Source organism: Lampetra planeri, chromosome 65 (assembly GCF_965212315.1).
Source record: "Lampetra planeri chromosome 65, kcLamPlan1.2.h2, whole genome shotgun sequence".
In the NCBI taxonomy this organism is placed as follows: domain Eukaryota; kingdom Metazoa; phylum Chordata; class Hyperoartia; order Petromyzontiformes; family Petromyzontidae; genus Lampetra; species Lampetra planeri.
This window is the reverse complement of record NC_136171.1, coordinates 3,633,777-3,648,298: the sequence shown is the minus strand read 5'-3', so window position 1 is coordinate 3,648,298 and position 14,522 is coordinate 3,633,777. Positions and strand designations below refer to the sequence as shown.

At 58.8% G+C, this 14,522-nt stretch overlaps 1 protein-coding gene across 2 annotated transcripts; it reads right to left on the bottom strand.

Moving 5' to 3' along the window:
• Nucleotides 1–582: 582 nt before the first annotated feature.
• On the bottom strand, nucleotides 583–12,532 carry LOC144737132 (protein mono-ADP-ribosyltransferase PARP12-like). 2 transcript variants are annotated; one of them, XM_078619831.1, is made up of 12 exons: nucleotides 10,605–12,531; nucleotides 9,484–9,619; nucleotides 8,563–8,920; nucleotides 7,891–7,974; nucleotides 7,643–7,772; nucleotides 6,308–6,470; nucleotides 5,631–5,751; nucleotides 4,974–5,070; nucleotides 4,401–4,482; nucleotides 3,829–3,965; nucleotides 3,429–3,580; nucleotides 583–2,979 (listed from the first exon to the last, which is right to left on the bottom strand). In XM_078619831.1, exons 1-12 carry the CDS (start codon nucleotides 11,033–11,035, stop codon nucleotides 2,678–2,680), a joined length of 2,193 nt encoding a protein of 730 aa, XP_078475957.1. In that variant the 5' UTR covers nucleotides 11,036–12,531; the 3' UTR covers nucleotides 583–2,677. The 2 variants fall into 2 exon arrangements, with proteins under 2 accessions (XP_078475957.1, XP_078475958.1); XM_078619832.1 differs by lacking the exon at nucleotides 3,429–3,580 and having other exon boundaries at nucleotides 10,605–12,532.
• Nucleotides 12,533–14,522: the final 1,990 nt, after the last annotated feature.

The following is a 14,522-nucleotide window of genomic DNA, read 5'->3' as shown; positions in this document are numbered from 1 at the left end:
CGGGTGGGGCTGTGTGAGCCTCACTCACGGGTGGGGCTGTGTGAGCCTCACTCACGGGTGGGGCTGTGTGAGCCTGACTCACGGGTGGGGCTGTGTGAGCCTGACTCACGGGTGGGGCTGTGTGAGCCTCACTCACGGGTGGGGCTGTGTGAGCCTGACTCACGGGTGGGGCTGTGTGAGCCTCACTCACGGGTGGGGCTGTGTGAGCCTGACTCACGGGTGGGGCTGTGTGAGCCTCACTCACGGGTGGGGCTGTGTGAGCCTCACTCACGGGTGGGGCTGTGTGAGCCTCACTCACGGGTGGGGCTGTGTGAGCCTCACTCACGGGTGGGGCTGTGTGAGCCTCACTCACGGGTGGGGCTGTGTGAGCCTCACTCACGGGTGGGGCTGTGTGAGCCTCACACACGGGTGGGGCTGTGTGAGCCACACGGGTGGGGCTGTGTGAGCCACACGGGTGGGGCTGTGTGAGCCACACGGGTGGGGCTGTGTGAGCCACACGGGTGGGACTGCTGAGCCCTCTGGGACAGTCATCGAGGGAGTCCGGGGATGGGCCTCGGAGTATTGGAGGCGAGACCACAGAGGGGTGGTAATGAATGTTTATTATTGCACAATATGCCCTCTCCCAATAGACGCATCGCACGCGAGCCACATTCGGTTCGACGCACTTTACCCACCTCCGGCAGCGTTCTATGAACGTTTCACGAGCCTCACGGTTCACGGTCTCCACGGCGCTTGGGAACGAAGCGCGCAGTTCGCGAGTCGGTGACCGGCAAAACCCGGCCCATCATCCCGCAAGGCACGCCGATAGCCACACGGAGCGGAGCGGGAGGCGCCCCCCGTTCACCTCGCGTTCACGTGGGCCGCACATCGCTCAACGCCCGCGCCGAAGCGTGCTCGAGATCACGTGCCGACTCGTCGTCCGTTGCGAGCGAAGTCCGTCTTGTAGCAGTCCCGTGTTATAACGGGCGCCTATCGTGTAAAAACAAGTGCCTCTCGTGTTACGATGGGCACGTTCCATGTTAAAATGGGTGCCTACTGCACTTATATATCATGTACAGCATTGGAAATTAGCATGAATTACGCGAAAGTCAAATGAAATTATAATTAATGAACCTGCACTGCGTTGCGTTCCCTAATAGAAGAACCGCGTTATTTCGAAAACAGATTGTGTGAACACCACGTGTCAAGTGAAGATGTGAGAGTGTTAATCTCTGAGCAAGATATTCGGAGCCTTGCACAAGGCAGAGCCGAGCTGTGTTCCATATCAAAGCCTTTCAAGCCCTCAGAGTGCATAAATCAAGCTTAACTGCTAAATATTCAACAAAACACAAGGGTACCTGTGCCATGCCTTTAAAAGCACGTACGTCACCTGAAACGTACTGTATTAATGTGCAGTGTCTGACGTAAATCAATGTGTTTTTCGTGATGTTTTGACAAGAGTTCTGCGCGGTCAAAGAAGTGGCTGTAGAGAGTTGTAAACAATCATGAGTCACTAGTTACTTAGAGATGGGGCAAGGCCCAGTACTAGTCACGAGTTGGTAGAGATGGGGCAAGGCCCAGTACTAGTCACGAGTTGGTAGAGATGGGGCAAGGCCCAGTACTAGTCACGAGTTGGTAGAGATGGGGCAAGGCCCAGTACTAGTCACGAGTTGGTAGAGATGGGGCAAGGCCCAGTACTAGTCACGAGTTGGTAGAGATGGGGCAAGGCCCAGTACTAGTCACGAGTTGGTAGAGATGGGGCAAGGCCCAGTACTAGTCACGAGTTGGTAGAGATGGGGCAAGGCCCAGTACTAGTCACGAGTTGGTAGAGATGGGGCAAGGCCCAGTACTAGTCACGAGTTGGTAGAGATGGGGCAAGGCCCAGTACTAGTCACGAGTTGGTAGAGATGGGGCAAGGCCCAGTACTAGTCACGAGTTGGTAGAGATGGGGTAAGGCCCAGTACTAGTCACGAGTTGGTAGAGATGGGGTAAGGCCCAGTACTAGTCACGAGTTGGTAGAGATGGGGCAAGGCCCAGTACTAGTCACGAGTTGGTAGAGATGGGGTAAGGCCCAGTACTAGTCACGAGTTGGTAGAGATGGGGTAAGGCCCAGTACTAGGCACGAGTTGGTAGAGATGGGGCAAGGCCCAGTACTAGTCACGAGTTGGTAGAGATGGGGTAAGTCCTAATATTAGTCACGAGTTGATAGAGTTGGGTCAAGTCTAGTCCATCCATCTCGATCCCACCCATACGGGAAGCCACCATTTTTTTCAGCGTAACTCGTCAGGCAGTCATGTGACCTCTGTCTGCAATCTGATTGGGAGATGCCGCCCGGTTGCTGACTAGGGGGCAGCTGGAATCGGAGTTATTCACATTTTGAGGGAGCGGGGGGGGGGGAAATTAGACTTTTACAGTGGGAAACGCTGCTGCGACAACCACTGTCGGTGACTATTGCCGGCAATAATTGGCCTGAAATTGCCCAAGTGGATCACGACCTTAAAGCAGTTTCCTCAGGCCCGTGTCAACACAGCCTCGTGGTGCACAGGCAGCCTTCCCCCAATACACACGGAACGTTGGTCCAACAGTTTCCAGTTATACGTCTACGTTGAACCAACGTTGGTTCAAAGGTGGTTATCCGCTTCCATGGCGACGTTTGGACCCTCAACGTGACGCATCCAGCTGGGTTCCTCCTCTAACCCTAAAACTGGTATTCGATGACATACTCTGGGTAGATCTGGTCTCTTTCAAACACCACGAAGATGCTGGGATCGATCTCGGTGTTCACGCAGCTGTCGTAGAAAACCTCCGGGGCCGGCTGCCCAGCCGACGTCGAAGGGGAAGCTTTGATGGCGGGGGGCCACACGTAGCCGGCCACGCCGCGAGTGTAGCGGCCCACCAGCACCCGGGCCAGGAACATTGCCGCGCTGGCAGGGGCCGTTCCCTTGCGGCCCTTGTGGGAGTAGGCGTGGGAGTAGGAAGCGTCGCGTGCGAAATAGCTCCCTGCGAGAGAGGAGGGTGGAGGGTGGGGGGGGGGCACCCGATGGGAACGGAACGTTGCTTACACGGGAGACTCACACGCTGAGGTCTCTCTGTCGGGAGCAGGGGGCTGTGTTGGGGGGAACCCGGGGAGCCCTGAGGCAAGAGAGGAAATACAACCTCCACTCACTCATTCTCTACAGAACAGGCAGAGATCATACGAACCGCGCTCACTCACTCACTCTATAGAACAGGGGGAGATCACACAAACTCCACTCTCACTGTAGAACAGGGGGAGATCACACAAACTCCACTCACTCACTCTGTAGAACAGGGGGAGAACACACAAACTCCACTCACTCACTCTGTAGAACAGGGGGAGATCACACAAACTCCACTCACTCTCACTCTGTAGACCAGCGTGGTACAAGAACCGTACGGCAGTCTGTGCGTTGGAGACGGGAGAGCGCTACCTTCGCCGAAGCGCGTTCCGTGAGCTCCGCGCAAGCGCCAGTCGATGTTCTGCTGGCAGATGGGGGCCACGTGCTCGGGCCGCGTGCCGTGGAACAGCTTCCGCTCCTCCACCTCGACGCCACCGTTCTTCTTGCGCATCCACTCGCGCTTCCTGGCCGGCAGTTTAACAACTCGGTGCTTAACCGTGAGCGGGACGCTCTTCAGCACCGCGAGTGGCTCTCCGAAGCGGATGACTCGTTCGTTCGGCACGTGACAACTTTATTAACTGGCCGTGTCGGGTGGAGGAGGGCGTACGACACACGGTGGCATTTTACTCGCGGCGATCCTACCCAAAATTCGATTTCGAATCCTTTTATTGTATTTTTTTAATTTACACCCCGCAAGCTTCGAAGAACTCACCTCTGGAAAGCATCCCACAACTCCAGGTTCTGGACTCTCTTGACGTTGAGGATATTGATGGAGGGCTGACCTAGCGTGTTCTTGAACAGGGTCGCCACCTCGTTGTACTCCGACGTCGTGTTCACGAGCTCCACAAACTGGAGGGGGGAGGCAACGCACACGCCAACAACGGAGGTTATTTGACAAACTCCTCGTCTGCCAAGATCGCAGCAGCTGTGCTCCACGGTCATTAATGACGACTGGTTCGTGGCCATCAGCTGTTGTGCCGGTGGCTAGGCCCCCAGGGCCGGATCAGGTGATCGTCACCGGATCGCTAGAGCAGCGTGCTACCACTGCGCCACCGCTCCCCACACATGGGGATACAACAAAGATAAAGATCCCCCCCATATAACCTTGAGCGAGCATCTACGAAGGTCAGCACGGCACACGTGGGGGTGGGTGGCCAGCGTCGTTTACAATGCACGCACGCGTGCGCGTGCACCGGCGTGCACAAGGGAACACAGGGGAGGGGCTGTTGCCACTGCGTGGGCACCGCACTCCACAGCTCGCCGGCGGAGGCCGTTTGCGTTTACCGAGATGTCGACGTCGGAGAGAGAGGCGCGGTCCCAGTGAGCCGGAGCGCTGCCCACGCCGATCCGGTGCAGGCTCCCATGCCTGGCGGGAGGGGAGGTGTCACGCGCGGGGGGGGGGACGGAGACGTCCGTGAAATGCGCCCACGTCGACGAGGGTCCCGAGCTCGACGCCAAAACAAGTAAATAGCCAGCGCGCAACGACCGCGAGCGCCCCAGTGGCTATGGGATGTTAACTACCTCGCCTGGTATGCAGCAGGTCGTGTGTTCGAGCCCGACCCGGACCCCTCTATATCTTGAGTTTGCCTGTTCTCCCCGTGGTGGTCACGTGGCTTTTTCTCCGGGTCCTCCGGTTTTACCCTCCGCATTTAGAATCGACGTGCATTCAGAGTATTTTTCTGCCGCTATAAAGTCCACACACTATGATAAGCCACGCCGTTGAGCTGCCATTTGTGGCCCGGGTCGTTCCGGAAACAGAGCTATACAGCTCAGTGGACTTTGTCTGGTAAATAAATCAATAACAGCTTCGTTTTGTTTAAGTGACAGATGGATGGACGGAGCGAGCCGAGTGCTCACCGCCCGCGGGCCGCCTCCACATCCCGCGCCGTCACGAGCAGCGGCCTCCTCCTCACGCTCCTCCTCGTGCCCACCTCCAGGTTGGTCTGCGTCATGTCTGCCGCGAGACGCACCACCCAGGTCAAGTGCGCCGCGAGTGTAAACACCTCCACATGCTTACAGAGACAAAGATCCCCCGGGTACCCTTACACACACTGTTGGGGCAAGTGCTGTTAACGAGCAGCACCTATTAGGGTCGGCACTGGTACACAGCACCATGCCCGGCCGCCTTTGTCTCCCTCCTAGTGGCGATGTTTACACACCGCACCAGGTACTCATTTTAGGCCGAGTCGACCTGGAGGAGGCCTGGGACCGGTTCAGATAATCGTCATTGGAGCTGGTGGCCGTGAGCTCCCCAATTGTGTTGACATGACAACGTTGTCCACTGACACGGTTCGCAACATTCATGACGGATAACATTCTGGGTCTGGTAAGTAAATGTGCAGCCCACTCCGAGTCGCTCCCCCGAGCCACGTGTCTCCCGGGTGGCCACACCACCCTAAGCCGCCCCCCCCTCTCTCTCTCTCGCTCTGGCTGCGAGCGATGAGCGGACACTGTGCGGCGGTGGCGACATTTGACGTCGTTACGAACCGCTCCGGATTAGAAAGTCGACCAAACCTTTAAAGTCGAGGCGGTACGAGAAGCGGCCGGCAGTGAACTTGAAGGAGCCCTCCTTGTCCTCGTGGTAGGCCTTCTCCAGGTCGAGCGAAGAGGCATTGGCCTTGTCGTTGGTCGTGGCCTGCGCATGGACACAGCGCAGGACAAACTCCGTCGGAGCGAGCTTCCCACCGGCGCCCGTCTCCCTCGCACAGCCCCGCATGGCCAGCGACCGCAGAAATTCCACGTTCCTATGACGGGGCTTCACGAGGGACATGAGCACCGGTGGCTCGATGGTCCCTGGAGCGGCAGGAACTCGCTCTACAGCTCGATTGTGTTTACATCCCTCGCCGTGTACTTGTGCCCATCCGTAGGGCACAACGCGGTTGACTTTTGAACGAGGCGGTACTTATTTTATCTAGCCCAGAGGTATGATGCCAGATGGCAGTGGCGGTGGTGGTGATGGTGGTGCCGGTGGTGGCGGCAGTGGAGGTGACAGTGGTGGTGGTGGTGCCGGTGGTGCCGGTGGTGCTGGCGGTGGCGGCAGTGGAGGTGACAGTGGTGGTGGTGGTGGTGCCGGCGGTGGCGGCAGTGGAGGTGACAGTGGTGGTGGTGGTGGTGCCGGCGGTGGTGGCAGTGGAGGTGACAGTGGTGGTGGTGGTGGTGCCGGTGGTGGTGGTGGCGACGGCTGCGCCCACCTCGTCTCCGAACTTGATCCACGTGCCGACGCATTCCTGCCAGTACCACGACCACCGCGTGGTCAGCAGGAAGTTGTCCGGCATGGCGACGGCGTTGGCCGTCGAGAGGCGCCTCACCGTGCCGTGCACCGACTTCATGTGCATGAAGTCCACCGAGTCGTGGCTGCGCACAGCGGACGCGGGGGAGTGACGCGGAGACGTTCGAGACTTTTCGCTGCCATAACGGTGCCGTTTGTGCCGCTGCCCGCCCGACGCTCTGTGCCTCGGGGCTCGCGCCGAGCGACGGACGCGGCGTGAGCGCTCCCGGTGCCCCCGTGGCCTGGTGGCCTCTCTGTCTGTGAGTGCTCGCGGTGCCCCCGTGGCCTGGTGGCCTCTCTGTCTGTGAGTGCTCGCGGTGCCCCCGTGGCCTGGTGGCCTCTCTGTCTGTGAGCGCTCCCGGTGCCCCCGTGGCCTGGTGGCCTCTCTGTCTGTGAGTGCTCGCGGTGCCCCCGTGGCCTGGTGGCCTCTCTGTCTGTGAGTGCTCGCGGTGCCCCCGTGGCCTGGTGGCCTCTCTGTCTGTGAGTGCTCGCGGTGCCCCCGTGGCCTGGTGGCCTCTCTGTCTGTGAGTGCTCGCGGTGCCCCCGTGGCCTGGTGGCCTCTCTGTCTGTGAGTGCTCGCGGTGCCCCCGTGGCCTGGTGGCCTCTCTGTCTGTGAGTGCTCCCGGTGCCCCCGTGGCCTGGTGGCCTCTCTGTCTGTGAGTGCTCGCGGTGCCCCCGTGGCCTGGTGGCCTCTCTGTCTGTGAGTGCTCCCGGTGCCCCCGTGGCCTGGTGGCCTCTCTGTCTGTGAGTGCTCGCGGTGCCCCCGTGGCCTGGTGGCCTCTCTGTCTGTGAGTGCTCCCGGTGCCCCCGTGGCCTGGTGGCCTCTCTGTCTGTGAGTGCTCGCGGTGCCCCCGTGGCCTGAAGGCCTCTCTGTCTGTGAGTGCTCCCGGTGCCCCCGTGGCCTGGTGGCCTCTCCGTCTGCGAGCCGAGCTCCATGGCCTCCCATGTACGATAGCCGGGCCCCACTGGCTCAAAGATAAAACCTAAAAAGGAGTTCACCTATTCTGAAGTGCTTTTTGTTGTCCTTCCCCCACACGTCCGATTAGCACGCTTGGCTACGTACGGCGCGAAAGATACACGTAGTCTACATGTTGACGTGTTAAGGCTCCTCACGCGACGAAACTCGGCGCGGCGCGGCGCTCGCCAACAACGCCGCGCGGCCTTGAACGTACAAGAAACATAATCTGGCGACGTTTCGGGCAACGGCCCCCGGCACCGTGGCACGGCGCCGTTCGCGAGAGGCGGGGGACGACGGCACCTGACGCTGGCCGGGTCGCAGTAGTGCCGCTCCATCGCCTCGGGGTCGGGCAGATCCTGCCACGCGCCGCCACCGTGGGGGCGCTCCTGCCACCGGTACGGCAGCGCCGCGTGGCTCTTGAGGCAGCGCTCTGCATCACGCGCGACACGGAGAAGCGTCACGCTCGTGGCGCGCGCGCCGGCTCGTCGCGGTGTTAGCGGCCGCTCGCAGGTCGTGGCCGCCCGCGACGACGGTGAACCGACACCGACCTTTGTAGTGGCACTTGGAGAGGAGGTGGTAGAAGCAGATGTCTCCCTCCCCGTCGCGACCTGCCGCGCCAGCTGGCCAGCCGTCTGGAATAAATAAGTAAATAAATGGGGTTTGAAACATTCAGAAAGATAACCCAGCTAACCCAGTGCCCTCCACTCCCACGCGTGCAGCTCTCCTGCCAAGGCTACGGGATACTCCCACGTGTACAAACACTCTTCTGGAATGCAAGAGTGTGAGCGAGCGAGCGAGTGCGTGGATGAGTGTGCCGTGTCTTCTCTCTACCCCCGTTCTGCGTGGATTTCCTCCGGGCGTTCCGGCTCCCCTCTCCCATAGCTCAAACCGCGCTCTACCAACGACGCTGACAGCCCGGCGGGGTCGCCGGGGTTGGGTCGGACACCCGGATTGGGAGCCTGGCTCCGTGCCGCCCTGCGGCCTCATTCTGAGCGAGCGAGCCGGCGACGCACGCGGGGAGGCCACGGCGGATGGCCGCGGGAGACTCGACCGGACCGTCCCCTACCGTCCCCTACCGTCCCCGGAGCGTCCCCGGAGCGTCCCCTACCGTCCTCTACCGTCCCCTACCGTCCCCGGAGCGTCCCCGGACCGTCCCCACGCCGCCCAAGGATCAACCGCGCCGTGGCGCCATGGCGCCGGCCGATCGCGGGGGGCCTCACCGCCGCCGCTCCCTCCGGCCTTCCGTCCGCGGGCGGCGAAGCCGAGCGGCGCCTTCGTCGCCCCGTCGTCCGCCGCGTCGTCCGCCGCGTCCGCGCCGCCCGCGGCCGCGGCGGCCGCGGCGTGAATCTGCTCCCTCCTGCGCAGCAGGCTGAGCAGCTCGGCGTCGGACCACGCGTACGTGCCCTGCTGCTTCAGCTGCCGGCGCAGCGCCGCGTCGCTCAGCCCGTGGCTGCGTCGGCACTTGTCCCCGAATTTACAAACTCCCAGCACGAAGGGCCTGCACAGGTGCAGCCTGGCGCACTTGCTGCCGTACTTGCACTCGCCCGGAGCGTCCAGCACCTTGTAGGTCTTGCAAATCTGCGCGGCAGACAGCCCCGTAGACATCGTGCGGTGAGATGGCAAGATCTGGGAGTATGAATGTGACTTCCCTTGGGAACATTCAAATCAGAATCAGAATATTTATTTAGATTGGAGGAATGCGATGAGCTAATGAAGCAATACAAATAACACGATGGGAGTGCAGAGTCTACGAAAGGTAAACAAACCACTTACAAAAAATACAAATAAAACGAAACTATTTTTATCTTACCAGAGAAAGCCCACAGAGCCATTAGCTTATTCTTCATCAGCGGCTCGGCCCCAAATGACGGCTCAACGAAATGGCTTAACATAATCGACATGATCTAAACATGAGAAGCACCGCAAGAAGCCAGCGAATTAAGCGACAAAAGCATCTGGATTGCGACTGGGAGCGTTTGATGCCAAGTTGCTGAGTGAATATATCATGGGACGTGGCTTACACAGAGAGAGAGAGGAACACAGGACATTACATTGTAGGACGTGACGATTAGACCGATGCAGCAGCAGAAGCAGTGGCGGTAATGAGTGAACGATGCGGTGGGTGGGAGTGGGTCCAGTACCTGGGGTAGGAGCGTGGGGTCATTCTGGAGGAGCAGCGTTTGCATGGGGTCAAAGGGCAAGCTCTCGACCCCGCTTTTGTAGCAGAGATCTCGGTTGTGGCCATCCCGGAAGTCGTGGGATAACTTGCAGTCGGACCTGCGTGGCGGTGTCGCACACACAAAGATCCCCCGTGTAGCCTCAACAGACTGTAGGGGCAAGTGCTGTTAGCGAGCACCTGTGAAGGCCGGCACGGCACACGAGGGGGTGGGTGGCCAACACCACGGCCGGCCGCCTTTGTCTCCCCAGTGGCGATGTTTACACATCGCACCGGGTACTCATTTGAGGCTGAGTCGACCTAGGGGAGGCTCAGGATCGGTTCAGATAATCGTCACTGATGTTGGCCGTGAGCGGGAATCGAACCCGGGTCGCCTGGTTTGTAGCGCAGCGTAGCGCTAACCGCTGCACTACCACTCCCCATACACACACGCATGCATACGTCACGCGGTGTCACGCACATACATGTCGTGTGGTGATACACACACATGCCTGTCGTGTGGTGACTGGTGATACACACACATGCCTGTCGCGCGGGAGCGACGTGAGTGTTTCACAGAGGAGAATAGCAGGGTGCACACAACAACAACAAGAGCATGAACGGGAATAGAGAGCCATCATAGAGTTGTGTTTGGGTTGGGTCACGTGCTCAAGTTGTAGATGTTGCAGGTGTACTCTCCAACACACCTGCGCGGAAGGAGTAACTCATTAGCACGTTCTGTTGACGTGACAAAGCTTACTCATTGGCTGCGTCGGGTGGTGGCGGCTTTTACGACACGTTTGTACTTATGCGAACTAACCCAAAAACAACTTTATTGCGCGGCAATTGTGGTCACCAAAGCCGACTACGTGCTAAGCGGGAATAACATTGCCCATAGACTAGCATTGCCCATAGACTAGCACTGCCCATAGACTAACACTGCCCATAGACTAACACTGCCCATAGACTAACATTGCACAAACTCAACACGTTGCGTGTGAACAGCAACACCGTACGTTCGCCCGACGTTCAGTGGGGGAGGCCCTTGTACCCGAATGGGGGGCCCAGACGGAGGAGACCCCCACGGCACGCCGAGTTCTACTTTACCCGAACTTGCAGGAGCCCAGCACGAAGCGGCGGCACACGTGCAGCTTTGCGCAGCCGTCGCCCTCCGGGCAGCCGGTTCGATCCCGGTACCGGGGGCACACGCGGAGCGCGCTCACGGCCAGCACCCTCCAGTCGAGACTCACGCCCTGGGCGGCGGGGGGCAGCTGCTCCTTCTGCTGCTGCTGCCCCCCGCCACTCAGGCTGCTGCTGCTGCCCCCGCTCAGGCTGCTGCTGCGCTCCACGATGGCGAACGCCTCCGGCTTGGAGCGCAGCGTCGCCAGCAACGCCGAGTCCGCGAGTCCCAGCGCGGAGGCGAGGCCGGAGAGCGGCATCGCGCAGCCGCTGCCGTGCAGCAGCAGCAGCGCGCCCAGAGCCCTGTCCAAGGGCAGCGGCTGCTGCTGCCCCCCCTCCTGTGGGCGGCTCGACTGCATGATCGCGAGACGATCTCGAGACGAACGCGAGACGTCCGTCGGTCGAGACGAGCAGCAGCTGGAGCAGCAGCTGGAGCAGCAGCTGGAGCAGCAGCTGGAGCAGCAGCTGGAGCAGCAGCTGGAGCAGCAGCTGGAGCAGCAGCTGGAGCAGCAGCTGGAGCAGCAGCTGGAGCAGCAGCTGGAGCAGCAGCTGGAGCAGCAGCTGGAGCAGCAGCTGGAGCAGCAGCTGGAGCGACGTCTCGAACGAGTGGAGGTCGCTGAGCTGCGCGAGTCTGCGGGGCCGAGTTCCGCGTGATGTCACCGCCGTTTCTGGGAACGCCCGCTGGGGTCTACCCGGCAATGACGACCGCCTCCAGCTGTTGTTGTTGCTGCTGTTGTTGCTGTTGTTATTGCTGTTGTTGTTGCTGTTGTTGTTGCTGTTGTTGTTGCTGTTGTTGCTGTTGCTGCTGTTGTTATTGCTGTTGTTGTTGCTGCTGTTGTTATTGCTGTTGTTGTTGCTGTTGTTGTTGTTGCTGTTGCTGCTGTTATTGTTGTTGCTGCTGTTGCTGTTGTTGTTGTTGCTGTTGTTGTTGCTGTTGTTGTTGTTGCTGTTGCTGCTGTTATTGCTGTTGTTGTTGCTGCTGTTGTTGTTGCTGTTGTTGTTGCTGCTGTTGTTGTTGCTGTTGCTGCTGTTATTGTTGTTGCTGTTGTTGCTGCTGCTGTTATTGTTGTTTCTGCTGCTGTTGTTGTTGTTGCTGCTGTTGCTGTTGTTGTTGTTGTTGCTGCTGTTGCTGCTGTTGTTGTTGTTGTTGCTGCTGCTGCTGTTGTTGTTGGTGCTGTTGCTGTCGTAGTGAGCTACGCCACCAGCTCAGGGGGGTACGAGCCGGCGTGACGCACAGGTGCCCAGTCGGACACCAGAAGGCACCCCAATCGACACATCAACAAGTACAAAACACGTGGTCGGAAAATGCATTCCAAAACAAATATTGCAACGATGAACCATAAATGCCACACACACACAGAACAGTGTTCTAAACGAAGTAATATTTCCGGTAAAACAGCGTCAAGATGGTAGTGCCGCTACTGCTGCCGGGTGTAACTGGACAGCGGCAGTCTTGCATCATCGAGGCGTGTGGGTCAATACACGAGTAGACAGGCAAGGCGCCGTGCTGAACAGGACCGGGCGTGTTCGCTAGCCGGCTGCCGGCATGCGCATGGAAGTAAGACACAGGATAACTGAATTGTGAATATTGTACCTTTGCATCTTTTTTTTATTAAAACTCTCACTGTGATACCTCTCAACCCAGCACGCGATACAAGTACAATAATACGACGTCGAATAGTTACTGCCGACATTGTCTACGGGGATTGAAATCCATCGGTAGATTTTTGGGTAAAAAAGTGAGTAGGGAGAAAGGAGTGTGGGGGGGGTCACGGTTGAAGTTGCAGCAATCGGCTCAGGTGAAGGCCTCCACATCGCGACGAGGTGGGACCTCTTCACAGCAGGAACTCATCTCTGCCCCATTGACAACGAGGTCCCTTTAAACCCCCTGCGTGGCTCCTCCCTCCGGCTAGGCTCCACCCACTTTCGGAAAGGGCTTCCCGAAAGCGACGTCCGTGACTTCTCAAAGTAACATCATCATCCATGTCCTCACGTGACCCCTCAGAGTGACACCATCCATGACCTTTTACTCTCCCCTCCCTCGCCCAAGAAGCAAGAGAGTCGATGATAATTGACCATCGATTAATCGAGTTATTGACGAATCAAGCGGGATCACGGCTGTGGGTGCACGGATTGTGTCACCGGTCACAGCCCCCAGTCACCGCGAGACAAAGCTCCCCCGTGTAGCCTTGACGGACTGTTGGGGCAAGTGCTGTTAGCGAGTGGCAGACTGGCAGCGCCGGTGCAGGCTGCCGGCACTGTGGCACACGAGGGGGTGGGGTGGCCAGCACCACGCCCGGCCGCCTTTGTCTCCCCCAGTGTCGACGTTTACACATCGCACCAGGTGCTCATTTGAGGCTGAGTCGACCTAGTGCAGGGGCCGGCAACCAAAATAACAAGAAGAGCCATTTTTTGTTAAATTCGGTAAAACGAACTCGATGTGTCAAGATCCGCAACGCATTCAAATGCGAGACGGTGGCCGCTAATAAATGTCGCCACGCACGAAGCAGTCCTCGCCAGAGCCTCGAGCGGCTCCTGAGCCGCGGAGATGCCCAGACGCAGCTCAGAGCGCGTCACCGGTGATGGCCGTGAGCGGGGATCGACCTCGGCTGGGCTGGGCTGGGCTCACAGCGCCGCCCGCACTCATCGCTAGAGGGCGGTGGCGCTCACGCCGTGCCCCCCCCCCTCCTCCAGCCGGGGAGGGGGGGGGGCCCTTCTGCTCCCCAGAGCCGCCCCCCACAACCTCCCAACTTCAGCGGCCGTTCATTCGCCAGCACTCCGCGCCATGAAGAGTCACGGGGGGAGGCGGCACAGTGCGTAGACAACTTCCCTCCACAGTAATCCGACATTCCTCCTCCTCGATACTGACGGAACCATGAGCCGCATCGAACCTCGTCAACAGATGCGCACATCCCCTTCACGAATGGACGGTTCATAGCGATTGGGGGCCGTCCATGAATGACGTCACGCGATTTTGGACGATTTTGACCCCCCCTCCCTCGTCACATGGCGTCACAAAAAAGTCAGACCCCCCCTCAAATATGACGTCACAAAACATGCTTCAAATATGTTTAGACTATTGTCATTGTAGTGCGTATTTAATGTGGCGCTGCATTCTGATGTTGTAGGATAATTTTTTTATTAAAAAATATATTTAATTAAGTAGAACGTGTTGTCTATATTTATTAAAAGTTGCGCATTTTGACGTGACGTCACATTTCTCAACCCCCCCCCCCTCGTCACACATCGTCACAAATGTCTGACCCCCCCCCCAGGTGCGTGACGTCATTTATGGACGCCCCTTGTGACCATACAACCCGAACTGTGGACTGCGTGGAGAGTAAACCCATAGAGATGCATTCAAGACAAATCAGCGTGCGGTTGTGGCCACGCAACATAAACTCAGGGCTCATGCAGTGAACTCACAGAGACGAATGGAGATGCAGAGACGTCGAGACACCTTCAAGGCGTGGCCACAGCGGGGCGACTGGCCACTGTGGACCGCACAGGGAATCCACTTTGGTCAACGGAGTTGGAGGAGGAAGAGCGACATGACACGAAGTCCCTCTGCTGAAGCCCTCTCCTCTCTCACGGCGTGGCAGCAGCAGTAGCATCAGCAGCAGTAGCATCAGCAGCACCAGCAGCAGCAACAGCAGCAGCATCAGTAGCATCAGCAGCAGCAGCAACAGCAGCAGTCGACATTGGCATCGAGCTCCCGAACACATTTCCATCACGCGCAATGAATGAATGACACTCCATGATTTCAGCTGTCCCATATCATACTACTGCATGTATGTTGAACTTCGGTCGCACCGTACGTAGTCATCTAATCGGAGGTGCGGGGGC

Coding starts and splice junctions, on each gene's coding strand:
- LOC144737132 (XM_078619831.1), bottom strand. CDS start 11,035: ATGCAGTCGAGCCGCCCACAGGAGGGGGGGCAGCAGCAGCCGCTGCCC. Junction 7,773..7,890: donor CTCCAAGTGCCACTACAAAG/GTCGGTGTCGGT, acceptor CGCGTGATGCAG/AGCGCTGCCTCAAGAGCCAC. Junction 6,471..7,642: donor TGCGACCCGGCCAGCGTCAG/GTGCCGTCGTCC, acceptor CGCTGTGCGCAG/CCACGACTCGGTGGACTTCA.